A 26,546-nucleotide genomic window follows, 5' to 3' on the forward strand; every position below is an offset into this window, starting at 1 on the left:
TTCCTTGGAATACCAGTCCCTTTGCGATTACTGAGCTCACCAGGACGCTCTTTCTTCTCAATGATGTTCCAAAATGTTGATTTTGGGCGATGTCTCTTACTGTTCTATTCTTGTTTTTCAGCCTCATTTAGGTTTCTTTGACTTTCATTGGGCACAACCCTGGTCCTCACGTTGAAAAATGGCAACTCCAGACTCAGAAGGTGATCAAAAGTTTAGAAGCAAGCCCAGCTCTCTTATACCTGCACGAATGAAGCAATTAAACATACCTGAGGAATCACAAACACCTGGGAAGCCAAATGTCCCAAACATCATGGTGCCCTGAAATGAGGGACTATGTATAAACAGTGCTGTAATTTCTACACGATCAAACCAAAATGTAGACAAATAACCTTGAATAAAATCTGGAATGAGCACTTTAATCACATGAATTGTTTGATTACAAATTTAAAACTGTGAGGCACAGGGGGAAATAAAGGAAAAAAGTGTCTTTGTCCCAAACATTATGGAGGGCCCTGTACGTATTCACTGAGCACCCTTCATGATGGGACATACTAGTCATCTACTTCTTTTAATGGGAACGCTGGCTTTGGAGGGCATGGGGCTCCTGGTGGCGAACGTCAGCTCTGATGCTCTACGGGAGCTGCTGGTGCTTTATCAGGAGCTGTTATGGGTCTGAGGCATAGTTGCTGTTGAAGGGGATGGACCCCGTCCTGTAGTGATGGGTGTCAGGGAGGGGGTGGAGCGAGCCCAGCTGTGCTGATCCCCCATCAGATAAAATTGCTTGTTGGACCCAAGGACACAACGCAAGCCACCTCGCGGTGATTCATGCCTTGCTGTTCTGTGACGCTCCAAAGCAGTTCCTGTACGGGCTTCCCCTGCACACTTTTCCACTTCCTCGCCCTCGTCAGCCGTCCAGACATGTGGTGGAGTTCTGTTTTACAACTGGCTGTGAGGGAGGTCCCCAGCGGAGGTCTCTGTACACCGGCTTTCTCCCCTTTTACATCGGGAACCTGGGGTGGAGTGGTTGCACAGATTGGTGTTGTGTAACTGCTTCCTGAATCAGTTCACCAATGCCCCATCCGCCCGTCTCTTCTGCAGCCGGGAGGAGATTGTATACCACATGTATGTGGAGTGTGAGAGGTCATAGCCCCTCTTTGCCTACCTGAAGAGACTGCTCCTCAAGTTCAGGCCCCACGCTCCTGATCTACAGCCGCCCGGTGTGGAGGGGATCAGGAGGTGGAAGGATCTATTTGAGGGGTTGTTGCTGGGCCTGGCCAAGCTGGCCTTTCATGGGTTGAGGAGGTGGGTGGTTGAGGGGGTGGGGCAAGCTGGCTGCCTGCCCTTCATTTGGGGTTATGTCCAGGCCCATGTATTGTTAGAATGAGAGCATATGGCATCCAACAAGATGGTGGGCGAGGTCTGGAAACGGCTGGACTCCCCAGGAGATCGAGTATCTTAGGAAAGATATCAATAGATAGAAAGAGTGCAGAGAAGCTTTACTGGGATGTTGCCCGGACTTCAGGAACTGAGTTACAGGGAAAGGTTAAACAGGTTAGGACTTTATTCCCGGGAGCGTAGAAGAATGAGGGGAGATTTGATAGAGTGATTTAAAATTATAACTAAATAACCATATAACCATTTACAGAGCGGAAACAGGCCACGTCGGCCTTTCAAGTTCGCACCGATTCACTAGAACAACTCCACTAGCTCAAACCTCCTGCTGTATGAGGGGGACAGACAGAGTAAATGTCGACAGGCTTTTCCCTCTGAGGGTCAGTGAGATACAAACCAGAGGACATGGATTAAGGGTGAAAGTTTAGGGGGAACATGAGGGGGAACCTCTTCACAGAGTGGTGGGAGTGTGGAACGAGCTGCCGGATGAAGTGGTGAATGCGGCCTCAACTCCAACACCTGAGAGGAACCTGGACAGGCACATAGGTGGGAGGGGCGCGGGGAACACGGACCGGGCGCAGGACAGCAGGACCGGGCGCAGGTCAGCGGGACCGGGCAAATAAAATGGTTCAGCACAGACTAGAAGGGACTGTTTCTGTGCTGTGATGTTCTATGGGCTTTTAATTTGAAAATGTGAATAATGTGTGTGGCAGAGACAGTGATGGTTTATTACTTCTCGAGAATTTCCAACGTTGTTAATGGGTTTTAGATGTCGCTCAGTGTTTGTTTTGTGTCCTGTCATGTTGTTTTGTGTAAACTTTTATTAGAAAGCAGTTAGGCCTGTATCTCTGCTGTCAACTCCATAACAGCAAGGATGGTCATTGAAGGGAATTTACTGCCTGGTACATTTTACTGATCCACCTGGGGGAGCCAGTACCCAGTGAAACACAATAGTCTGCAGACGCTGTGGTTGAAGTAAAAGCGTAAAAATGCTGGAGGAACCCAGCCAGACTCGCAGGAGGTAACGACATACAACAGACGTTTTGGGCCTGAGCCCTTCCTCGAAGGGCCAAAACGTCCACAATATATCATTATCCTCCATGGACACTGCAAGTTTGGGTGAGTTCCTCCCGCGAGAGGTTTATGCAACACACAGACGTGCTGGAGAAACTCAGCAGGTCACACAGCGTCCGTAGGAAGGAAAGGGTAACCAACGTTTCGGGGCTGAGAGAGACCCAGAGAGGAGTTTAATGGAAAATTGGAGGGCGATTTCCTCTGATCCTCTCTCTCTTTCCCTGCCCATCTCCTTTACTCCAGCTCTGGGGAACTTGCAACCACAGGCAGAGATGGACAGCTATTTGATAAGTCAGGACATCATGGGTTATGGGGAGGCCAGGAAGTGGGGCTGAGTGGGAGGATGGATCAGTGTGATCGTACAGATCTATCACCAATGTATATAGTGTATATAGTTACAGTATCTAGACTGTGCTTACAGCGATTGGCTGAGAGCTAAGCCACGCCTATTGTCTGGGCCTTAAAGGGTTGTGTCCCTAGCCAGGTCGGATCATTCCGGACTGGTCGGCCACCTGTGAACAGCTCCTGTCTTTTGCTAATAAAATCCTTGGTTTGGATCAACGAGTCTTTGATTCTTTCGACGAGCTCTACAATCAGCTCATGATTAGAATGGCAAAGAAGATTCGATGGGCCAAATGGCCTGCTTCTGCCGCTACATCTGGTGATGTTGTGGGCTCCCCACCCCTTCCCTCCCTGCTCCAATCAGAGTGCTACCCTTCTTAGCCCTGTGCCCTCTCCCCCTTACACTACTCAGCTTCTCCTCTCCTATTTCCCCTTACCTCTTAGCCTCCGCTCCTCCCCCTCTCCCTCATCTTTTTATTCAGGCACCTGCCTGTTATTCCACGTTTTCCGGACAAAGGACCCAAGCCCAAAATGGCGACCTGTTACTTGGACCATGGACGCAGTGTGTGTGACCTGCTGAGTTTCTCCAGCATGTTTGTGTTTTGCACTCGAGCCCAGCGCCTACAGACTTTGCTGAACTCCAGGGATTTGCTTTGGAACATTACAGGACAGTGGCAAAGCCCCCCTATAGTGAACTGGAGTTCAGCACATCTCTTGTAAATCCCAGTTCACTACGCCCCTGCACCAATCCCTTCATCTTTCCTCTGGAAATTATTCATTCTATTTGCTCCATTCCCTTTGGAAAGTCCAGCAATCTTCTCCCGCCACCCTGTCAGGACACAGAACCTCGTGGCTAAGGTTGGCACAGGAGCGTAAGGCCTGGACATCTCTGGGGGTGGCCCTGCTGGCAGAGGAGGGGGTTGGACACAAGACGATGTAATTCTGGAGTTGGCAGCAAGACACCAGGTGCTGGAGGAACTCGGCGTTGGTGTGAGAGCCGTGAGGGGTTCCAGCCTGAAATGTTGACCCTTCTCTCCCACTCATGCTGCTCCCCCTGTTGAATTCCTCCAGCAGGTTTGGAGTTTTTAAAAATAATTAAAATTCAGTCACAGCACGGTAACAGGCCCTTCCGACCCACGGTAACAGGCCCTTCCGGCCCACGGTAACAGGCCCTTCCGGCCCACGGTAACAGGCCCTTCCGGCCCACGGTAACAGGCCCTTCCGGCCCACGGTAACAGGCCCTTCCGGTCCACGAGCCCATGCTGCCCAAATACCTCAATTAACCTATGAACCACGTATGTTTTTGAATGGTGGGAGGAAACTGGAGCACCCGGAGGAAACCCACACAGACACAGGAAGAACGTACAAACTCCTTACAGACAGCAGTGGATTTGAACCCGGGTCACTGGGGCTGAAACAGCGGAGGATTTGAACCCGGGTCACTGGGGCTGAAACAGCGGAGGATTTGAACCCGGGTCACTGGGGCTGAAACAGCGGAGGATTTGAACACGGGTCACTGGGGCTGAAACAGCGGAGGATTTGAACCCGGCTCACTGGGGCTGAAACAGCGGACAGTGGCTAATTTGAACCCGGTCATTGGCGGCGTAACAGCGGACAGCGGCGGATTTGAACCTGGGTCACTGGGGCAGAAACAACATTGTGCTATCCACTAGGCCAACTGTACCGTCTCATCTGATGAGGAAACCAGACCTGGGTGATGTGACCAATTGGGGCAGGGGTGCGAGGGGGTGGAAGAACTGAGTTATGGGGGTGGTTTGTTGGGATTTGAGATATGGGGAGCGAGGAGGTAGTCACAGGGCAACACAGTTGGCATAATGTTTAGCGCAATGCCTTTCCAGTGCCAGCGACTGGGGTCCAAATCTCGCACTGTCTGTAAACTGTGTCTGCGCAAGTTTACTCCAGGGGCTCCAGTTTCCTCCAAACGCTCGAAACACACTGGGGTGGTGTTGGTTATTTGGGTGGCACAGGCTCGTGGGCTGAAATGGCCTAAACTTAAATATAAAATCATTAATAGTTTCACAGCATGCAAGACCCTTTAATGCAACTCATCCATGCTGACCAGGTTGCTGTGTGGAAGAACAAGAATATCAGTATGTATGTCTCAAGATAAGGTACACTCTTATCTTCCCAGACAATTCTAGACATTACAAGGTAACACGTAATGGTAAACACAAAATGCAGCTGGTGTAAGGACCCCTGCCCAACTTCTGCATAAATGTACGGCGAACATTCTGGTACTTTTGAGTGCTGGGCTCAGAGTCGAGAAGAGTCATGGAACACTTTCTGAAATCCTCCTCACTCCCGCTAGCATAACAAAGGGTTAATAAAGAAGCCGTTCACTTGGTTCTGTGGTATTTTTGCAGCGTGGGGTGACTTCAACAGCTGGGTGGACCCATATATATGGACGTAGGCCAAAAGCAGGCTAGTGGGAGAGCTTTCCTATCCATGTACCTTCCCAAATGGCTTCTAAGCATGAGACACACAGGAGAGACTGCAGACGCTGGAATGTGAAACTAAACGCATCGCATTGGAGGAACTCAGCAGGCCGAACAGCATCCGAGGGAACGAACGGTTGATGTTTCGGGCTGGGACCCTTCATCGGACTGACAGAGACAGGCAGTGTGGTGTGGACATGGTGGGCAGAGGTGGACACAGGCCAGTAGTGGATGGGTGAACCAGGGATTCTTCCCCATCCTCCACCCTTCCCTCAGAACCTGGGAAACTGTACCGGGGTAGTAGGTCAATTGGGCGGCATGGGCTCGTTGGCCGAAATGGCCTGTTATCGTGGTGTATGTCTACATTTTAAAATTTAATTTAAAAATTTAAAAAAAGTCCTTCCTGGGGTGACAGTAACAAATATCGGAGGACATCTGTTTAAGGTGAGGGGAGGAAAGTTCAGGGGAGACATCAGGGGTACATTTTTCTTACTCAGTGGGTGGTGGGTGCCTGGAATGCATGGCTGAGGGTAGTGGTGGAGGCTGGAACACTTGAGACATTCAAAAGTCTCGAAGTAAAACTGAAAAGTCTGTAGACACTGTGATTGAAGTTAAAACATGACACTGGAGAAACTCAGCAGGTCAGTGTCCATTTTAGAGCAAAGATAAAGATACAGAACCAACGTTTCGGGCTTGAGGCCTTCAAGGGATGAGCAATATGTCGGCAGGTGGCCACCTTTGGGACCGTGCTCCTCCCCCCACCATTTTATTCAGGCATCTGCCTACAATTCGCTCACACCTTGAAGAGCTCAAGCCCAAAACGTTGATTCTGTATCTTTATCTTTACTGCATAGATTTCACCGTTTGACCTGCTGAGTTTCTCTCACATCGTGATTTTACAAAAGACTCTCGAGACAGACACATGGATGTAAGAAAAATAGACAGTTATGGGCATGAGGGAGGGAAATATTAGAATGTTGTGGAGCCAGTTTACATGGGTGGGCACAACATCATGTGCCCAAGGGCCTGTACTGTGCTGTTGTGTTTTGTTCCCTGCTTCTGTATGTCTTCTTTGGCTTGGCTTCGCGGACGAAGATTTATGGAGGGGGTAAAAAGTCCACGTCAGCTGCAGGCTCGTTTGTGGCTGACAAGTCCGATGCGGGACAGGCAGACACGATTGCAGCGGTTGCAAGGGAAAATTGGTTGGTTGGGGTTGGGTGTTGGGTTTTTCCTCCTTTGCCTTTTGTCAGTGAGGTGGGCTCTGCGGTCTTCTTCAAAGGAGGTTGCTGCCCGCCAAACTGTGAGGTGCCAAGATGCACGGTTTGAGGCGTTATCAGCCCACTGGCGGTGGTCAATGTGGCAGGCACCAAGAGATTTCTTTAGGCAGTCCTTGTACCTTTTCTTTGGTGCACCTCTGTCACGGTGGCCAGTGGAGAGCTCGCCATATAACACGATCTTGGGAAGGCGATGGTCCTCCATTCTGGAGACGTGACCCATCCAGCGCAGCTGGATCTTCAGCAGCGTGGACTCGATGCTGTCGACCTCTGCCATCTCGAGTACTTCGACGTTAGGGGTGTAAGCGCTCCAATGGATGTTGAGGATGGAGCGGAGAAAACGCTGGTGGAAGCGTTCTAGGAGCCGTAGGTGGTGCCGGTAGAGGACCCATGATTCGGAGCCGAACAGGAGTGTGGGTATGACAACGGCTCTGTATACGCTTATCTTTGTGAGGTTTTTCAGTTGGTTGTTTTTCCAGACTCTTTTGTGTAGTCTTCCAAAGGCGCTATTTGCCTTGGCGAGTCTGTTGTCTATCTCATTGTCGATCCTTGCATCTGATGAAATGGTGCAGCCGAGATAGGTAAACTGGTTGACCGTTTTGAGTTTTGTGTGCCCGATGGAGATGTGGGGGGGCTGGTAGTCATGGTGGGGAGCTGGCTGATGGAGGACCTCAGTTTTCTTCAGGCTGACTTCCAGGCCAAACATTTTGGCAGTTTCCGCAAAGCAGGACGTCAAGCGCTGAAGAGCTGGCTCTGAATGGGCAACTAAAGCGGCATCATCTGCAAAGAGTAGTTCACGGACAAGTTTCTCTTGTGTCTTGGTGTGAGCTTGCAGGCGCCTCAGATTGAAGAGACTGCCATCCGTGCGGTACCGGATGTAAACAGCGTCTTCATTGTTGGGGTCTTTCATGGCTTGGTTCAGCATCATGCTGAAGAAGATTGAAAAGAGGGTTGGTGCGAGAACACAGCCTTGCTTCACGCCATTGTTAATGGAGAAGGGTTCGGAGAGCTCATTGCTGTATCTGACCCGACCTTGTTGGTTTTCGTGCAGTTGGATAATCATGTTGAGGAACTTTGGGGGACATCCGATGCGCTCTAGTATTTGCCAAAGCCCTTTCCTGCTCACGGTGTCGAAGGCTTTGGTGAGGTCAACAAAGGTGATGTAGAGTCCTTTGTTTTGTTCTCTGCATTTTTCTTGGAGCTGTCTGAGGGCAAAGACCATGTCAGTGGTTCCTCTGTTTGCGCGAAAGCCGCACTGTGATTCTGGGAGAATATTCTCGGCGACACTAGGTATTATTCTATTTAGTAGAATCCTAGCGAAGATTTTGCCTGCAATGGAGAGCAACGTGATTCCCCTGTAGTTTGCTCTCCATTGCAGGCAAAATCTTCGCTTCTGTATGTTGTACTTGTGTATATGACAATAAATCACGCCCCCACCAGTTCTAGATTCTCCCACATCCGTCCCACACCAACCTTGATATCACTGCTCAGGATCTCAGAGTCAGAGATCTCCCACACAGAAACAGGCCCTTTGGCCCAACTTATGAGGCCGGCTGAGTTTCTCCACCATTTCTGTGTGTTTTTATTGTATACACAGTGTCTACAAACTTTCTTGTTTCACACCATGGTCCAGAGAACCGCTGTCTTATCGAGTTGTACAGTCAGATGATTATAAACTTGAACTTTTAACTTCAGATGTTAACTTTAAGTTTATTTGACATATTGTAACTAGTACAATGAGGGTACTTCTGCGAGCAATCCAGCATGTTTCTCTTACATGAACATAGTCGTGTACAGACTCTAGGATTATAATGGAAAAGGGCGATCAATTAACACCAAGTGAGGGCAGCATGAGAGCACTGGTGTGGGGCTCATTCAGGAGCCTGATGGCTGCAGGGAAGATCCTGTTGGAGAGCACTTTCACCCTCTTGAACCTTCTCCCTGATGGGAGGAGGGAGAAGAGAGTGTGTCTGGGGTGTGATGGGCCCTTCAGTGTGTCAGCTGCCTTTCCTGGGCAGCGGGATATGTAGATGGGAGTCCGTGGAGGGGAGGGGAGTTTGCGTTTGCCCTGTGCTGCATTCACCACCTTATGCAGATTCTTCCGACCGTGAGTGGAGCAGCTCCCTTCCCATGCTGCGATGCACCCAGCACGTCTGCTCTCGACTGCCTACCTCCTCCACTTTGGACATTATTGGCATCTTGGTCATACAGCGGCAGGAAGTGAATTGTTTCAGTTGTAATGACCTGGACACCACATCTTGATCCAGATCCTCATAGGATCAAGTCAATGTCATTGTTCATTCTCCAGTCAGAGAGAGAAAAGACCTCTTCAGTACTAATGAGCTGAACACCGTCTGCTGGAAAATGTCAGCAGGTTGAGCAGCAGAGTGGGAGGAAGAAAATGGTCACCGTTTCTAACATGTGCTACCAAGACCTCGCGCTGGAGACAAGAGGCTAGTCAGCCTGTGATAGTTTGCATTGGAACAGAGAGGTGGTGGAAATATATTCCCTGAGGAGCCTCAGAGCCCCTTTGACCCCCAAGTTCAAACCAGATTCTGAGGTTGACTATGTGGAGCACCCACGTTGTTCCATGATTTCACGGGAGGGGGATCAATTGAGGGGACCACATAGATTCTAGGGTATCACTCAGGGATTACAGCGTAATGGGCAGAGGGAGTGTGTATCTAGGAGACCACTCCAAGAATGCTGGGGATGAGGGCTCTACTGATGGAACCTCACTGAGTGGTGAGAGGAGAGAATCTCCAGGGGAACACCCCGAGAGTGCTGGGGGAGGCTGGGTCTATCGATGGAATCACACTGAGTAGTGAGAGGGGAGTATCTCCAGGGGTCCACAGCAAGAGTGCTGGGGGAAGTGGGGGCAAATACAGAGAGCAAGAGGAGAGGGTTGTTGGGGGGGGAGGGTGGAATGCCTGTGAGCACAGTAAGATCTCAAAGACAGGGAGAAAGAGACCAGACTGGGACTATGACCAGAATGACAGGGAGAGAGGACTGAACTGGATCGACACAGCTCTGGGACTGGAGTAACAGGGAGAGGAGGGTCCGGACCAGATCAGGACAGTTCCAGGACTGGAGTAACAGGGAGAGGGGACTGGACTGGAACAAGATGGGACCAAACTGGATCGACACAGCTCTGGGACTGGAGTGACAGGGAGAGGAGGGTCCGGACCAGATCAGGACAGTTCCAGGACTGGAGTAACAGGGAGAGGGGACTGGACTGGATCAAGATGGGACCGAACTGGATCGACACAGCTCTGGGACTGGAGTGACAAGGAGAGGAGGGTCCAGACCAGATCAGGACAGTTCCAGGACTGGAGCAACAGGGAGGGGGGAACCAGACCAGATCAGGATAGTTCCAGGACCAGAGTGATAGGGAGAGGGGAACAGACCAGATCAAGAACAAACTGGATCGCAACAGTTCTAGGACCGGAGTGACAGGGAGAGGGGGGACCAGACCAGATCAAGACGTTATCGAACCAGATTGACAAAGTTCTGGGACTAGAGCAACGGGGAGACCTGACCTGTTCCGGGTCAGGAACGATGGGAGATTCCCACTGAGATGTTACTGGTTTTACTTGTGATTTAAATCTAAAGTTCAAAATGTCAATGCCACCTCTAGGATGATTATTACTGTTCTCTATGAATATGTTTTCTGGATCAAAAATAGAGCTGGACTTTTTCTGAGCTGTCTGGGTAGCACGCAGCACTGAGCTTTTGTCTCTCCCTCAGCAGGCCTGGCAACAAACAACTCAATTTCACTGAAACTCTAAGGAGAAAGCCTCTGGTGAAGAAACAGTCGACGGCAGGCAACATTGTCAAAGACAATCGGCATCTGGACAGCAGGGGGATGAGGAGCCAGCTGTTGTCTGGAATATCTGGCCGTGCAGAGCAGTGGAAGCAGGTTCAAAAAGGAATTGAGAATTCCTGAAGCGAGGAAAAGTGGCAAAGTTGTGGGACAAGAACAGGGAAATGGGACTTATTGGAAAGTTTGAAAAAAAAACTGGCACAGGCATGATGGGTCAAACAGCCACTTTTCCCATGGTCTATGAGCCTCGATGTGGCAATCTAACAAAATGCTGCAGCTTAAAATGAAAATGCTGCCCGAGACTTATAATGTCTTCTTTTTAAAGGGCAACGCTTCCATGGAAATGGATGCTTGCTCTAGGCATCTAAAACAAATCCCCTGCAGAGAGCATGACTGCACCAATAATGTAAGAATGAGGAGCAGGAGTTGGCCATCTGGCCCATTGAGCCTGTTCCGCCATTCGACGTGATCACGGCTAATCGAGCCGTGGACTCACCTCCACTTACCCACTTGTTCCCTCGAACCTTTAATTCCCAATTTCTGCTCTTAAATTCTTTAGCCAGAGGGTGGCAGTTGTGGAGGCCAGGTCATTGGGTAGATTTAAGGCAGAGATTGCTACCAGGGAATCATAGGTTATGGGGAGAAAGCCGGGTAGTGGGGCTGAGTGGAGGAATGGATCAGCTCATGATTGAATGGTGGAGCGGACGCAATGGGCTGAATGGGCTATTTCTGCTCCTATGTCTTATGCTGCTTCCTTGGGCAGGGAATTCCACAGATGTGGGAGAAGCAGTTCCTCCTCATCTCTGTCCTAAATCTACTCCCCTCAACCTTGAGGAGATGATGTCTAGTTCTATCCTAACTCCCCACCAACCCCCCACCCCCCCAACCCTCAACCATCCTTCTTAACTAGGGGTCTCCAAAGTGGTCGAGGGGTCAATAAATGCCAGAGGACTGAAAGGGGCTGATAACGCCAGGGGGTGAGGTGTTAATTGAACTTTTGTGGTGGAAAGCAGGATGTGGTGAATCCCTGCCATGTTGTATTTGGCTTCATCCATTGAATACGTTGAGAGCAAATGGGAGGACAGACCGAGGGTAGGAAAAAGATGTATGTATGGGCGCTGCCAACGCTGCCACCCCACCACCCCCATTCAGCACCACACCACCCTCCCCCAGTCCAGTGCAGGAATTCCATGCTTGGAGGTCGATGAGGGAACCAGTATTCCATGAAGGGGTCAATGGTCTAAAATGTTTGGGGACCCCTGTTCTAAACTCTAGCGAGTATAGCCTCATGCTACTCAATCTCTCCTCATAGACTAACTCCCCCAATCTCTGGCACAAGCCTGGTGAACCTCCACTGCCCCGCCTCCAAAGCCAGCACATCCTTCCTCAAGTCTGGAGACCACAACTGCACGCAGTCCTCCAAGTGGGACCCACCAGTTACAGCAGAATCTTCCTGCTCTTACATCCAATCCCTCCAGCAATGAAGGCCAATGACCCATTTGCCTCCTTAGTTGCCTGTGGCACCTGCAAACCAACTTTTAGCGATTCATGCACCAGCCCTCCCAGGGTCTCACTGCACAAGAGCAAAGAGCGGTGTTCCTGAAGTGCGACAGTGCAGTGAGTGAGTGAATTCAGTCCATTTATTTTGTCAAACTCCTCTGCTTTCAGTTGGTTCGTGCTGGACACAGGCGCGTTAGTTGATTCCACGCTCACCCGATGGTTTGCTGCCCAGTCATTTCCCCTTTTTGTTCTTTGGCTTTTTGCTCTTTGATGTTGTTTTGGACATTTCCCTCTGCAACATTGACACAAATGTTTTGAGTGAGGAGTGCAGGTTAATTCCCACTTGCAGTCAGAGAGGTTGATGTGCGATAAAGTCAAAACATAATGCTGGAGGAACTCAGCAAAGATAAAAAATGCATAACCAACGTTTCGGGCTTGAACTCTTCATCAATGTATGGAAAAATGTCGGCAGGCCACCAAACTAAAAGAAAGGGCGGGGGGGGGGGGGAAATGGGGAGGAACACGGTCGCAAAGACGGGAGGTAATAGATGGAGAAGGGAGGGAGGGCACAGCAGCCATCAGGGGGACGAGAGATGGCTGGGTGAAGGGACAGCTGACAAGGGGAAGGGACTGACCTCTCGCCATGACTGGTACCCTCATCCAGCCTACATGCGGACAAACCTCTTCCGCACCCTTTCCACAACCTCCTATGATGAGGCAACCAGAATTGCATAGTATGCCAAGTGCAGCCGAACCAATGTTTTGTATAGCTGCAAGGTTTTATACTCAAGGTTTTATACTCAATGACACCCAGCATGCCCACGTGAACGGGGCGGAGGGTATCCAACAGGGAAAGCAGCAGAGTTTTAGTCTGATTCAGACATTGCGCTTGATGCAGACACGTGGGCAAAGGGCTTGTTCCTGTGCTGCACTGTTCTACGTTCCAGAACAGGCTGCAGTGACAAAGGACGTGGGTTTGATGGGACTTCTCTGAGCAGGCACTGACTGTGTGTTCTCGAGAATAAAATTTGGTTAATTCTACCTTCCACATTTGACTGGATAGAGTTAATAGAATACTACAGCACAGAAACAAGCCCCTTTGGCCCTTCTAGTCTGTGCTAAACTATTATTCTGCCTTGTCCCACGGTCCTGCGCCCAGTCCATTGCTCCCCGTACCCCTTCCATCCATGTACCTGTCCAAATTCTTCTTCAATGTTAAAATTGAGCCCAAGTTCACTTGGCAGCTCGTTTCACACCCCCTCCATTCTCTGTGGAAGAAGTTTCCCATAAACTTTTCCCCTTTCAATGTTAACTCACGTCCCCTGGCTTGTATCTCACCTACCCTCAGTGGAAAAACCTATCGACATTTACTCTGTCTGTCCCCTCTCATAATTGTATATAGCTCTATCAAACAGCTTAATAGAAGAGTTGACGGTGTTTGTAAGTAAAAGCCCTGGAACCACAGGGTCTGGGCCCAAGATGGCAGCGACTGTGCTCAGCAGCAAACCTCGAGGGTTTGCAGACTCTGGGGGAGCAGCGGACCAGTGCAGGGCACCAGAAACAGGGAGAATGATCCCACCCTTCCCCATTTAGAAGGAGTAGAGGAGACAACCCTACAGGACAGTGGCCATGGTGGTGGACCCATGAGGGGCTTAGTGGCTGAAGGACCCACACAGGCTGCAGGAGACTGGAATTTGAGAAGGTGCTGAGGGAAAGAAGGGCTCCCAAAGGGCCTTGGGCACTGAAGGCTTCTTGGTTGTGCCAGAGGTTTTGATCAGGTGGTCGATGGATCGAACAGGAACCTGTGCAGCTGCAGAGGCTGCGGGAGGGCTGGAGGAGAATCCATGGACACTCAGTGACTCTGAGGGACTCTCTTTTGCTTCTCCTATTGGGGAGCTGGGAAATGCTCATGGTGACTCTGTTTGCTTTACGGCAAACTGAAGTTAAAGTATATCATGTATGTTACATTTTTATGTATTATCACGGACAATAAAAGGAGTCTTAAACCTTGAGGTACAAACCCATGACTACTTGAAAGTAGCCATATAGGTAGGGTACGGCTGGGTGGCCTCATCCTGGTTCTACGTTACTACACTCAAGAGCTGGTCTTACCCTCATGCCGGGATAACCTTGTTCAACGAGCAAGTTCCTTGCACAATTATTGATGTGCTTGAATCGGTCTGGGCCAAGCTGAATGCCACCATACCAACGAGAGACCACCACCATCACATTACAGACATCCAATATCTGTCAAAACAAGGCACACACTCCTTCAAACCCCACCGATAACGGGGAAGAAATGACAATGACACGAGTTGGGACGTCGGGAAGGCCCTATCTGTGGTACAGTGTGTAGTTTCTGGTCACCTGACTACAGGAGGTCATTAAACCAGAATGAAACAGGAAAGTCTGCAGGGAGACAAAAGTGCTGGAGAAACTCGGCAGGGCAGGCAGTGTCCAGACAGAGTAAGTTTTTCACTGAAAGGAGAGGGCAGGGAAGGGGGAGGGGAGCTGGAGGAAAGGAGACAGAGGGATGGGGAATGAGAGAGACTCGGGGAGTGGGAGGGGGTAAATGGAAACTGGAGAAATCGATGTTAATGCGGATCAGTTGGAAAGTGCCCAGTGAATGGAGAGGGAAGTGGTGCAGGAGGATGTTACCAGGAATGGTGGGCTTCAGTTTTTTTCCCCATAAGGTTTTTAGATGTACAGCACAGTGACAGGCCCTTCTGGCCCACAGCCTGTGGTGCCCAGTTACACCTACTAACCCCGTACAGCTTTGGAATGTGGGAGGAAACCTAAGCACCTGGAGGAAACCCTCGTAGACATGGCGAGAAGGTACAAACTCCTTACAGCCAGCGGGGGATTTGAAACCAGGTCACTGATGCTGTAGTAGTAGGAGGCTGAGAGGGGACCTTATAGAAGTTTATACAATCATAAAGGGTATGGATAAAGTGGATGAAGACAGGGCAGGGGAGAGTAGAACTAGAGGGCACAGGTTTAAGATTTAAAGATTTAAAAGGGACCAGAGGGGGAAAGTTTCTCACACTGAGTGTGGTGGGTGTATGTGGAATGAGCTGCCAGAGGAGATGATTGAGGTGGGGACAATGGAACATTTAAGACATTGGACAGGGTGCATGAATAGGAAAGGTTTAGAGCAGAGGTTCTCAACCTTCCCTTCCCACCCACATCCCACTTTAAGTAATCCCTATGCCATCGGTGCTCTGTGATTAGTAAGGGATTGCTTAGGGTGGGATGTGGGTGGGAAGGGGAGGTTGAGAACCACTGCTCTCGACTCAATTGTTACTGAAATATTTTGTTTGAGAAAAATTGTCAGTGGCCCATTTCCTTTGGAGCTCTGAAATCGTGCACATAACGAGTCAATGAGGTACGATTAAAACAGTGGTTTTCAAACTTTTTCTTTCCACCCACATCCCACCTTAAGCAATCCCTTACTAATCACAGAGCACTGATGGCATAGGGATTACTTAAAGTGGGATGTGAGTGGAAAGAAAAAGGTTGAGAACCACTGGTTTAGAGGGACAGGGGCAAATGCGACCTGCTCAGACAGACATCTCAGCCAGTAACAGGCAAGTTGGGCCAGTTTCTGTTCCATGGGACTCCATGACAGACGAAAAACCATGCAGAAATAGACGTGGCACCTGCTGTTCTTGAGGGTGGAAGATCAAATGGAGACAATCAATGATTTTAAAAGTATGTAAAACATAATAATCTGCAGACATCGTGGTTAAAGTAAAAGCACAAGGCTGGAGAAACTCAGTAGGTCAAGCAGGGTAAAGATAAAGATAAATAACCAACATTTCGAGCTTGAGCCCTTCATCAAGGTATGAGCAAAATGATGGCAGTTGCCCGAACAAAACGGGAGGGGAGGAGGGGTGTAGGGGAGGAGCACAGGCCCACAAGGCAGGAGGTAATAGGTGGATAAGGGAGGGAGGGCACACCAAGAAGCAGAGGGAGGGGGATGGCTCAGTGAATGAAGAGGGAAGAGGGTGAAGAGTTGGAGGAAAGAAGAGAGGGATGGGGGAGGGGGAACAGGGAGTGGGCCAGCAGAAAACGGAGAGTTCCATGTTAATGCCATCTGGTTGGAGAGTGCCCAGAAGGAAAATTAAATGTTGCTCCTCCAACTTATGGGTGGTCTTGGTGGGACAATACATGAGGCCATGGACAGATATGTGAGCATGGGAGTGTGGCGCCGAATGAAATGATTGGCCACTGGGGGATCCCTGTCACTGATGAGGTCAGCGCAAAGGTGCTCTGCCGACAATCTCCCAGTCTGCGCCCAGTCTCTCTGATGTAGAGAAGGCCACAGCAGGAGCACTGGATGCAGCAGATTACTCCTGCAGATACACAAGTGAAGTGCTGAGAAGTGACTGTCCATGGCCTCCTATTTCTTCTCATGGCCATAGACTGGGAGATGGCTTCGCTGAGCACCTTTGCTCTGTCTTCATCAGTAACAGGGATCTCCCAGTGGCCAACATTTCAATTCTGCGTCCCACTCCCATACTCACATGTCTGTCCATGGCTCATGTGCTATCCCACCAAGACCACCCGTAAATTGGAGGAACAACACCTGATTTTCTGTCTGGTCAACTTTCCAACTCGGTGGCATTAACACCAACTCCTCTGGCATCTGCTAGCCCACTCCCCGTTCTCCCTCCCTTTCCCCTTGTCTTCTTTCTTCCAGCTCTCCATCCTCTTTCCTCAGCATTCACAGAGCCATCCCTCCTTCCCCTGTTTGTTAGTGTGCCCTCCCTCCCTTCTCCACCTATTACCTCCCACCTGTGGGATTGTGCTCTTCCCCCAGCCCCCCCTCCACCACCTTTTCACTTGAGTGCCTGGCTATATTTCTTCAAGCCTGAAACGTTGATTATACAAGTGTATCTTTATCTTTGGTCTATAAGGGACACTGTGTGACCTGCTAAGTTTCTCCTGTGTTATGCTTTTACTTCAACCACACAGTCTGCAGACTCTCGTGCTTTACACCTGGACAGTGTCTTGGGGGTTATGGACCAAATCCAGAATACTGGGTGCCACACTTCAGGATTGATCTCAAGACTGTGGACAGAGGGAGTTTTTTTATTGGAATCTCCCAAGGATCAAACATTTTGTTATGGAGTGAGTGAGAAAATGGTAGGGCCATCGGCAAAGCCACTCTCCACAGATTGGCCTATGAAAAGAGGTACAAATGATAACTTCTGTTACCTGCATGAGATGAAGCAACCGACCTCCAGCCGCAGTCTCACCATCGTCCTCACAGTCCTGAAGGAACGTCTGTTTGTCTTCACAATAAATCCTAAATAAATAATGCTCCTGTTATAAGTCATCCTTTAATCACAGCACCAAACATTACAGCACAGAACAGGCCCTTCAGCCCCTGATGTTGTGCTGGCCCATGTAAACCAACCCCACAACAATCTAACCCTTCCTTCCCTCACACCCTCTATTCCTCTTTCATCCATATGCTTGTCTGAGAGTCTTTTGAATGCCCCTATTATACCAGCCTCCACCACCACCCCTCCCAGCAACACATTCCTCCCACCCACCACTCTCTGTGGAGACTGGCTACTGGGAATCAGGAATCAGAATTGGGATTCGAGAGGATGCTGAGGGCAAGAAGGGCTTCTGAAGGGCCTCGGACGCTGAAGGCTTCCTGATTGTGTCAAAGGTTTGGATCTGGAGGTTGGCTTGTCGATAGATTGTATGGCTGCAGAGGCTTCAGGAGCGCTGAAGGTGAATCCATGGGCACTTGTTTTTCTCTCTCTCAGTGTAAGAGGCACCAGGCAACACTAATAGTGATCATTTCTCTGCCTTACGGCAATTTTGGGGAATATTACATGTTTTGTACTATTACACGACAACAAAGAAATCTTGAAATGTTGAAAATTGACCTGATGTCTCTCATAAACTTTCCTTCCCTCACCTTAAACCGATGTCCTCTGGTACTTGCTATGGCCGCCCTGAGAAAAATTTGCTGACTGTCCGCCCTATCTATGCCTCTCATTATCTTATACATCTCTATTGTCACCTCTTGCTCTTCGTTGCTGCAAAGGGAAAAGCATAGATTGCTCAACCTTGCTTGATAAGACATGTTTTATGAATTACAACATTTAAAAGCTGCTTGGGCAGGATGCTGGGGGATCTGGGCCAAATGCTGGCAAAGTGGACAAGCTCATGTGGGCAACTTGGTCAGAATAGACAAGTTGGGCCGAATGTACTGCAAGACCAGGGTTACAGGAATCGATCGAAGAAAATTGGGAATGAAACACGAGAGTTTACAGACGCTGTGATTGTAATAAAAATGCACAGAATGCTGGAGGAACTCCGCTGGTCTCACAGCGTCCATAGGAGGTAAAGGTATATTACCGACGCTTCAGGCCTGAAGCCCTTCGTCAAGGTGCAAGCAAAGAGCAGCCAGGTGTCTGAATTAAAAAAGCTGGTGAAAAGGGCCAACTGGGAGGGAGAGGAGTATAGATGCTTCTCCACTTACAATGGGGTTGTGTTCTCATAAACCTATTGTAAGTGGAAAAATCGTAAGTCAAAAAAGAATACCGACTGGACATCATAGACTACACTACCTTAAATGTGTTCAGACCACCTACCGTAGCCTACAGCTAGGCAAATTGATCTAAAATAAAGCCTATTTTAGAAATGAATGTTGAATACCTTTTATTCCACACTGAAAAAAACAATTTTTAAACAGAAAATATAGTGCCAGTGAAGCATCCATCAGCTGTCGCACCAACACCATCACGCGGCGAACTGAGAAACTACAGAACCAAGTGACTACGCATAGATATTTTCATTAGAATGCATATCGCTATCGTACCATTGTAACTTCAAAGAAAGGTGAGGGAGTGTAAAAGTTAAAACCTTGCGCTTTTGATTCTTAGTTAATATTGTGGCTGTCTCTTTAAGAGAACTATTGTTTGTAGTGTTACCATAGTGACTAAGATGTAATATGTCGTAATATCCGCCCAGGCTAACTGCTTGCTCTCATTCTACAAGATGTGAAGGAAGCGTGAGCATGAGAAATTTTTCTTTAAACTTGTGTATCTCTTTAAAAGCTTTTTATATCATTTGTATCTTCATATACATTTTATATCTCAATATATCTTTGTATCATTATACAGTAAGTGCTTTGTTATTCATCATTATGAAAGCCTTGCCGCAAAGCTGTGCAAAACGTTTTTCTGTTCTATCAACGAATTAAAACTACATAAGGTAACAGCCAGAGTTTGATTTGTTGGATTAAAGAGATTGAAATTTGGGATATCGCAGCTCACGCTTTGGAAGATGAGACTTTAAAATTAAGATATATTAGAATAAGGAAAGTGTCGTCTATAGGGAGGGTCGCTGTTTTTGGCTCTGTGAAAGGAGAGAGGGAGATGGAGAAAGGAGGCCTAGGGAAAGATGGGAGGGAGAGGGGTTTAATGGAAACCAGAGAAAACGGTGTTAATGCCGTCTGGTTGGAGGGTGCCCAGACGGAAGATGAGGAGTTGGAGCGTGGTCTCGGTCTGGCAGTGCATGAGACATGTCCAGACAAGCCGGCATGGGAATGGCGCAGGGAGTTGAAATGGGTGGCCACTGGCAGATCCTTGTCCACCCCGTTGAGGTGAGTGATGATGATGTCATTCTGACTGGGTTTGCCCTACCGGTAAGCGTAGATGTTATGTGTTGCATTGGCAATCTTCTTGTTTTCATAAAACTTTTGAAGATGCAGCTTCACCTGAAGGGAAACAACAAAGCAAGTAACTCCACTGATTCTCAGCTCCCCTGCAGAAATCAGAGTAAAATGGCAAAATTTGCAGTTAAAATCTGAAGACGCTGGGGTTGAGTGCAAGTTTGCCAAATGGCTTCTTAGAACCAAGGAACATTACATCACAGAAAGACGCTTCAGCCCCTCTAGCCTATGCGGAACTCGTCCCACTGACCAGCATCCACTCCACATTCCTCCCATCCACGTACCTGTCTAAATGTTTCTTGAATGTTAAAAATGAGCCCGCATTCACTGATTTTCACCATCTCGTCCACTTGCAGAGAAATGTGTAAAGGTTAAAACCTTATGCTTTTGATTCGTAGTTAATTTTGTGCCTGTCCCTTTAAGAAAAAGTATTGCTAGCAGTGTTCCCATGGTGACTATGACGTCATATGTCGTAATCTCCGAGGGGACTGAAAGCTTCAAAGAATTATGAAGGGGACATTAGGATTGAGATACTTCTCTTTGAATTCATCTTATTTTGTCTATTATGCAAAATGTTTATCTGTTAAAGCTACATAAAGCTGGATCTACAAAGTTTGATTTATTGGATTAATAAGATAGTAATTTGGAATGTCGTCTTCATGTTTCTTTGAAGATGACACATTTTGAAGTGGGAAATACTAGAACTTGGAAAGTGTCGTCTATATTTTGATACAAAGAAAAGTAATAATTGTGAACTTTGTTTTGAGGAAAGGCTCGTAAAAGTTGTCTGAAAGAATTACAACTTGATTTAAAGCAAGAAGCATTTAATCTTTAACAAAATGTCTGGTTTTCTGTTAGAATATTGCAGAAGTCTCTATGAGAGCATGTCTGATTGTGCAGTTTGAAATTGAGCCAAGGTCTGGCCAGACACCTGAGACCTTGGAGAGATAAAATAGAGCTCTGGTTTGCAGAATCTGACAGGAAGCCCAGAAGAATGTTTTGAAAAGTTATAAAAACACCTGATAAGAAAGTTTGTGTGCATATTCACAGATCCAAGCCAAGCAAAGAAATCCTCTTAAAGGGACCAAGCAAGTTACAAATTTGTTTACAGTTCTCAGAAACTAGGATAGGCCAGGAGAAGGTAGGCTGCAGTGGGAAGAATCCAAGATGGATAAGAAGAAGTCGCGGTGAGCTAAAGACCTCAAGCAAACAGCTCGTCTTAAAGAACTGTTTGGTTGTGAGTTGAGCCAGCAAGATGGACTGACAACACTTGGCAGGAGGTTGGAGCCAGCCACCAAAGAAGAAGCAGATTCAACTACCAAGCAAGAAGAGGACACCATCAAGGCACCATGCAAACCTCACTACCTGACTTAAAGGTTAGTGGAACTGGAACGGATGAATGTACATTGCAAAGGCCACTGGTGCTGTACTGAGCGAAATATTGAAGATAGAGACTCAACCAGCAGTATCTGAAAGTTCAGATGTGAATCCTGAAGATAGGTTATGAGCGCAGGAAAATCTTCAAAGTCCTCAAAGGCATCTAGAGCAAGTACAGCTTCGTGTGCTTCAAGCATATCAGCTACGCTTGCTAAGGCACAAGCAGACTTAGCTACTGTCTGTGCACAACGTGAGTGGTTGGAGAAAAGACATGCTCTAGAAGATATGGAAGATGAAATCAAGAAACAACAGTTCCAGCAAGAAGAACAAAAAAGATTATTGAAGAGAAAAAAGACAAGAGCTTGAGGAACAACGTGCTAATGCAAAAGCATTAGCTCAGGCTTCTGTAAGATCTGTCACTCAGAGTGACGTACCCAAAGGGCCCGCCCCTAACGTTCCAGCAGAACTCAAGAAATGAGTCTACGCGAGCAAGGAGCCACGGGTGGCAGTGCTAGTGCTCCAATGACAATGGCCAACCCTGTGGAAAGGGCTTGTAATATTCAAGCTCTTCTGAGCGCACAATATATGGACCTTCCCGAAAGGAGAGCATTTCAACCAGGTTCAACCATGAGAGTTGATTATACTCAACAATTGATGTCTCTTCATGTTGCTGAAGTACCAGCGACAAGTCAAGAATCCCCACCAATGCCATCACTTGCAACTCAAGGTCCTATGGCACCAGTTTAAGTTTCATATGCTCCATTCACAAGACAACCAATTGCAAGCCACGGAGACAAGACTCTAGCAAAACAAAATGAAATTTCTGCTATGTTAGCGCAGCAACAAGATTCATACAGTTTACCTAAGAATGAAATTCCAATTTTAATGGAGATCCATTACAATATCTGACGTTCATGAAATCCTTTGATCATCACATTGAAAATAATACCAACAATTCCAAAGATTGTCTGTATTACCTGGAACAGTTAACTGGAGGACAGGTGACAGAGTTAGTCAAAAGATGCCAATATATGGATCCATAGCACGGCTTTAAAAGGGCAAAAGAATTATTACATCAACATTATGGCGATGAACATAAAATCGCAAGGGCCCTCATAGACAAGGTTCTTTCTTGGCCAGAGGACACAAAGGCTTTACAAGCATTTTCGCCCTTTCTGAGAGGATGTTGTAACATAATAGGAAATAGTGTACATTTGCGAGAGCTGAATTAGGTTGCTAATTTGTCGATTATTGTCAATAAATCGCCTTGTAAGCTGAGGGAATTACGGAGAACCAAAGCTGCAGAGCTTAAGATGCTTTCCGGAAGGGACGCCACTTTTGAGGATGTTGTACAATTCTTGGAATGGCAAACAGTCTTACTGGAGCCAGTGACAAAGCTCTCAATCGTTCCTGTGCAGATTAAAGCTAAAAAATAAAACCTCTTACTGAAGACTTACACATTTCTTGATCCAGGAAGTAAGGCATCGCTTGGTACTGTTGAATTAATGAATAAACTTAATCTTCACAGTAAAAGATCACAGATCTTGTTGAAGACAAAGAACGATGAAAAGAAGATCAAAACTAATATAGTTTCAGGTTTACAGATTGCTGGATTGAATACCAATCAATTTTGTGATCTTCCAAGTGTATTATACTCAAAAGACTATGCCTGTGAATAAGGAGAATATTCCCTATCAGGATAATATCAAACAGTGGGATCATCTAAAAGACATTTGCTTACCCAAGAATGATACTAAGATCGAGATGTTAATCGGATTAGATGTACCATAAGCTCACGAACCTCTAGAAGTAATAAGGAGTCAGGGGGCGTGGCAAGATTGCGTAGAGGGCAGACTCAGCCAATTTTTTAAGCACCCATCTTTAAAGTTTATAAAAGTAACTAAAAGTTGTACTTTTACTTTTGGGAACATTAGTGGGTCATAATGGCTGCTCATGTAAAAAAAAAATGAAAACTCAACTACAGAAGAAATGACCTTTTAAAAGTGCTGAAGAATTGAGGCCTACCTGTTCAACTGAAGCCACGGACTCGATGTTTGGAACCTCCAAGGCACAGTGAATGAACTCCTGCTAGGCTAAGTATTACACCGGCGCCGATCTTGCCTCCACAAGATGGCGCCGGCATGATGACGAGCTTGGCCGAGGTCGAACCCCGCGTCCGCGATGTCGGTCGCGTGTGCGACCCAGCTGTGAGAAGAGCCCTTGAGCCTGGGCTGCCGTCGGTTGGGCTGGGGACGCGCAGAATGGCGTCGGAAGTCGCCTCTGTGCAGTCCCTGGCCTTACCGGGCATGCGCGGCGCTCTAAGGGTCTGCGAGTTATTGGATCGCGTGTGGGCTGTGAGGGGCCCGTGCAGCGGTGTCCCAACATGGTTGGGATGCTGCTGCCGGGTGTACAAACCCGCAGCCGCACCGGGAGGGGCCCGAAAACGCTGGAAGAAGAGGAAGACTTACCTTTAACGAGCAGCTCACAGAAACAATTGGAGGTGGAGATTAGAGAAGGTAGGCCTCAAAACGTGGAACTGGAATCTGGAATGGAGTCTGTTTCTACAGTCCTGGAAGGGATTGCTTACCAAATGGACAATATGTTTAAACAAATGACTCAAGGATTTCTGGATGTGACAACTAAAATATCTAATATGGCTGAAGATATATCTACAGTTAAGAGTGATGTTAATAAATGTATTAAATCAGTGGATACAGTGCAAGAAAATTTAAAAAAAAATTGAAACAGCTTTTCTTGAATGCAAAAATCAAGTTGAACCTAATAAGGAAAAAATGGAGAAAGTGGACGATTCTTTTGTGGATTGGGGAATCCAGAAGAAAGACTTACTGAAAAAAATTGATTCATTGGAAAATCAAAGTCGGAGAAATAATGTGAAAATTGTGGGTCTCCCAGAAGACATTGAAGGGCCTGATCCAATAAAATTTTTCAAGAATTGGATTCCCGAGGTGTCAGGCAAGGAGTTTTTTTTGGAAGATTTAGTACTGGAGAGGCCACATACAGCATTACGAAAGAAACCGTTACCGGGACAACCGCCATGGGCGGTTTTAGTTCGTTGTCTGAACTACCAGGACAGGGAAATGATATTACAGTTGGTGGGACAGAAGGCGTGACAAAGTCAATCTCCAATGATGATCCAAAATAACAGAGTATTTTTTTTTACGCAGATCTGAGTCAAGAGATTATTAGGCGACGACGGGAATTTAATTCAGCTAAAGAAGTATTGTGGCGGAAGGGTTATAAATTTGCTTTTCGATACCCTGCCATGTTAAAAGTCTTTTATGGTAACTTTCAATCTCAATTTTTTTGGAATGACCATCATGCATTAATTTTTGCTAATTCATTACGGATTTGCGAGGACATGGAAGATCTTCGCCACCGTCGCCTAAAAAGAGGGCAAAAGGAAATGGAAATGGGCATGGGAATGGGAAGTACGGGAAAAATGGAAAGAATGGAAAGAAAGAAGTTTTAACACAAAATCTTATTGACATTGAAGATCCGGAATAATCTTTGGGAATGGAGTCATTGGGTTGAATATATTTACAGTACTGGATTGTGTTGATGTGAATAATGTATTTCTGGCTGGGGAAGGTGGATAGCAGTGAAATCTTTGATAGTCATCCGCCACTAGTGGGGTTTACCACACCCAGACATAAAACCTTTGGTTAGTTTTTTTTTGGGATAATCAACATTTTTTTCTAAAAATATTTAGGTGAGGCCTAGTGGTCTTAAGTTACTAGAAGGGGAGCGACATTCTGTAGTAAGTGATTATATTGTTAGTTTGTAAGGATGTCTAATTTGAAATTTACAACTTTTAATGTTCAGGGGTTAAATAATCTGATTAAGCGAAAGTAAATTTTGGCTTATATCAAGAAAATGAAAATTGATATTGCCGTTTTACAACAACCACATTTGACTGAAAAAGAACATTTGAAATTGAAGAGAGATTGGATTGGACATGTGATTTTTTTTTTCATTTAATTCTAAGGCAAGAGGTGGAGCAATTTTAATTCATAAAAAATTTGCCTTTTGAATTGCAAACTACGGAAGGAAATGCTGGAAGGGTGAATTGTAAAATTTTTGCTTGGACTTTGCTCAGTATTTACTCACCTAACGTGGACGATGAGTGTTTTATTTCAGATGCTTTTTTGTTGTTAAATCAAGCTAATGAAAATATTTTAGTTGGGGGAGATTTTAATCGTGTCTTGGACCCTTTGCTGGATAGATCTCCAAAAAGTATAAAGAAATCAAAGATGGTGTCACAAATTGGGGCCTTGATGAAGGATTTAAATTTGATGGATATTTGGAGAAGGGTCAATCCTACAGAGAAGGATTTCTCTTTTTATTTGTTTTGACATGATTTATTTTCTAGAACAGATTTTTTTTTAGTATCCTTTACATGGAAGAGTATTACAGGCAGAATATAAAATCAGGGTTATAACAGACCATTCTTTCTTATTTTTTTCTTATGTAAGTCCAGAAGTGGTACGTTCATCTTATAGATGGAGAATTAACACAATGTCGTTGAAAAATCCAGTGTTTGTTACCTTTGTTAAAGAACAGATTACTTTGTTCTTGACTGAGAATGTTAATTCAGTAGAAAATCGTTTTGTGTTATGGGATGCATTAAAAGCTTATTTAAGAGGACAGATTATTAGTTATACTACTAAAGTTAGGAAGCAGTATATGGCAGAAAGTTTAGAATTATAAAAGCAAATTGATGAATTGGAGAAGGAATTTCAGAAGGAAGTGGCTTTGGCTAATTTGAAATTGCGTTATAATACGTTGCAGACTTATCAATTTGAACGTTTAATTAATCGATCTAAGCAGCGTTATTATGAGTTGGGTGATAGGGCACATAAGGTACTTGCATGGCAGTTAAAGACGGAACAGGTTTCACGGACTATTAATGCTGTAAAAAAGAATTCAACAGTTACCTATAAACCACAGGAAATTAATGATCAGTTTTATAAAAAATTAAATACTTCAGAGGGGAAACAGGATAGTGGTTTCTATTGATTCTTATTTATCTAAGTTAACGTTACCAGCATTAGGAGAGGAGGATGTTATGGATTTGGAAGCTCCATTTACAGAATTTGAGATTAAGATGGCTATGTTGGAGATGCCAAATGGGAAGTCACCAGGCGACGACGGATTCTCAGTGGAATTTAATAAAACCTTTTATGAAAATTTATCTTCTGTGTCTGAGGAGGTATTACAACAAGTGACTGAAGAGCATGAGTTACCAGAAGGAGATAAAACATCTTGACTTGGATTGTGACGTTCTTCCTGTTGAAAGAATTCTAGGGGTGCAATGTTTTCAAATTCAAAATTGTTTTGAAAGAACAGCCTTTGACAAGAAGAAGTATTCTTTCAATCATAAGCTCAATATATGATCCTTTGGGAATATTGGCACCAGTAGTATTAATAGCCAAGAAAATTCTGCAGGAATTGTGCAGAAGAAAATTTGGATGGGATGAAACTATATCAAATTCCATTGCACAAGATTGGATGAATTGGATTGAGAGACTTGAAATGTTAGAAAGTTTTAAAGTCAACAGATGTTTTAAACCTACAGACTTTGGAATTGC

At 46.5% G+C, this 26,546-nt stretch overlaps 1 protein-coding gene across 2 annotated transcripts in view; it reads right to left on the bottom strand.

The window, feature by feature from the left end:
• Positions 1 to 525: 525 nt before the first annotated feature.
• impact (impact RWD domain protein) overlaps positions 526 to 26,546 on the bottom strand; it is a 92,726-nt gene continuing 66,705 nt past the window's right edge. Inside the window, exons 8-11 of one of the 2 annotated variants that reach the window (XM_069922588.1) lie at positions 19,532 to 19,605; positions 17,082 to 17,172; positions 13,974 to 14,108; positions 526 to 1,010 (exon numbers count right to left, since the gene is read on the bottom strand). In XM_069922588.1, coding sequence (XP_069778689.1) covers positions 768 to 1,010; positions 13,974 to 14,108; positions 17,082 to 17,172; positions 19,532 to 19,605 — 543 coding nt within the window. In that variant the 3' untranslated portion in view covers positions 526 to 767. Of the gene's footprint in view, positions 1,011 to 11,983; positions 12,154 to 13,973; positions 14,109 to 17,081; positions 17,173 to 19,531; positions 19,606 to 26,546 lie in introns of those variants that run through there. The other variant, XM_069922589.1, reaches the window with a different exon arrangement.

The sequence above is a fragment of the Narcine bancroftii genome, chromosome 2, assembly GCF_036971445.1.
Source record: "Narcine bancroftii isolate sNarBan1 chromosome 2, sNarBan1.hap1, whole genome shotgun sequence".
Taxonomy (NCBI): domain Eukaryota; kingdom Metazoa; phylum Chordata; class Chondrichthyes; order Torpediniformes; family Narcinidae; genus Narcine; species Narcine bancroftii.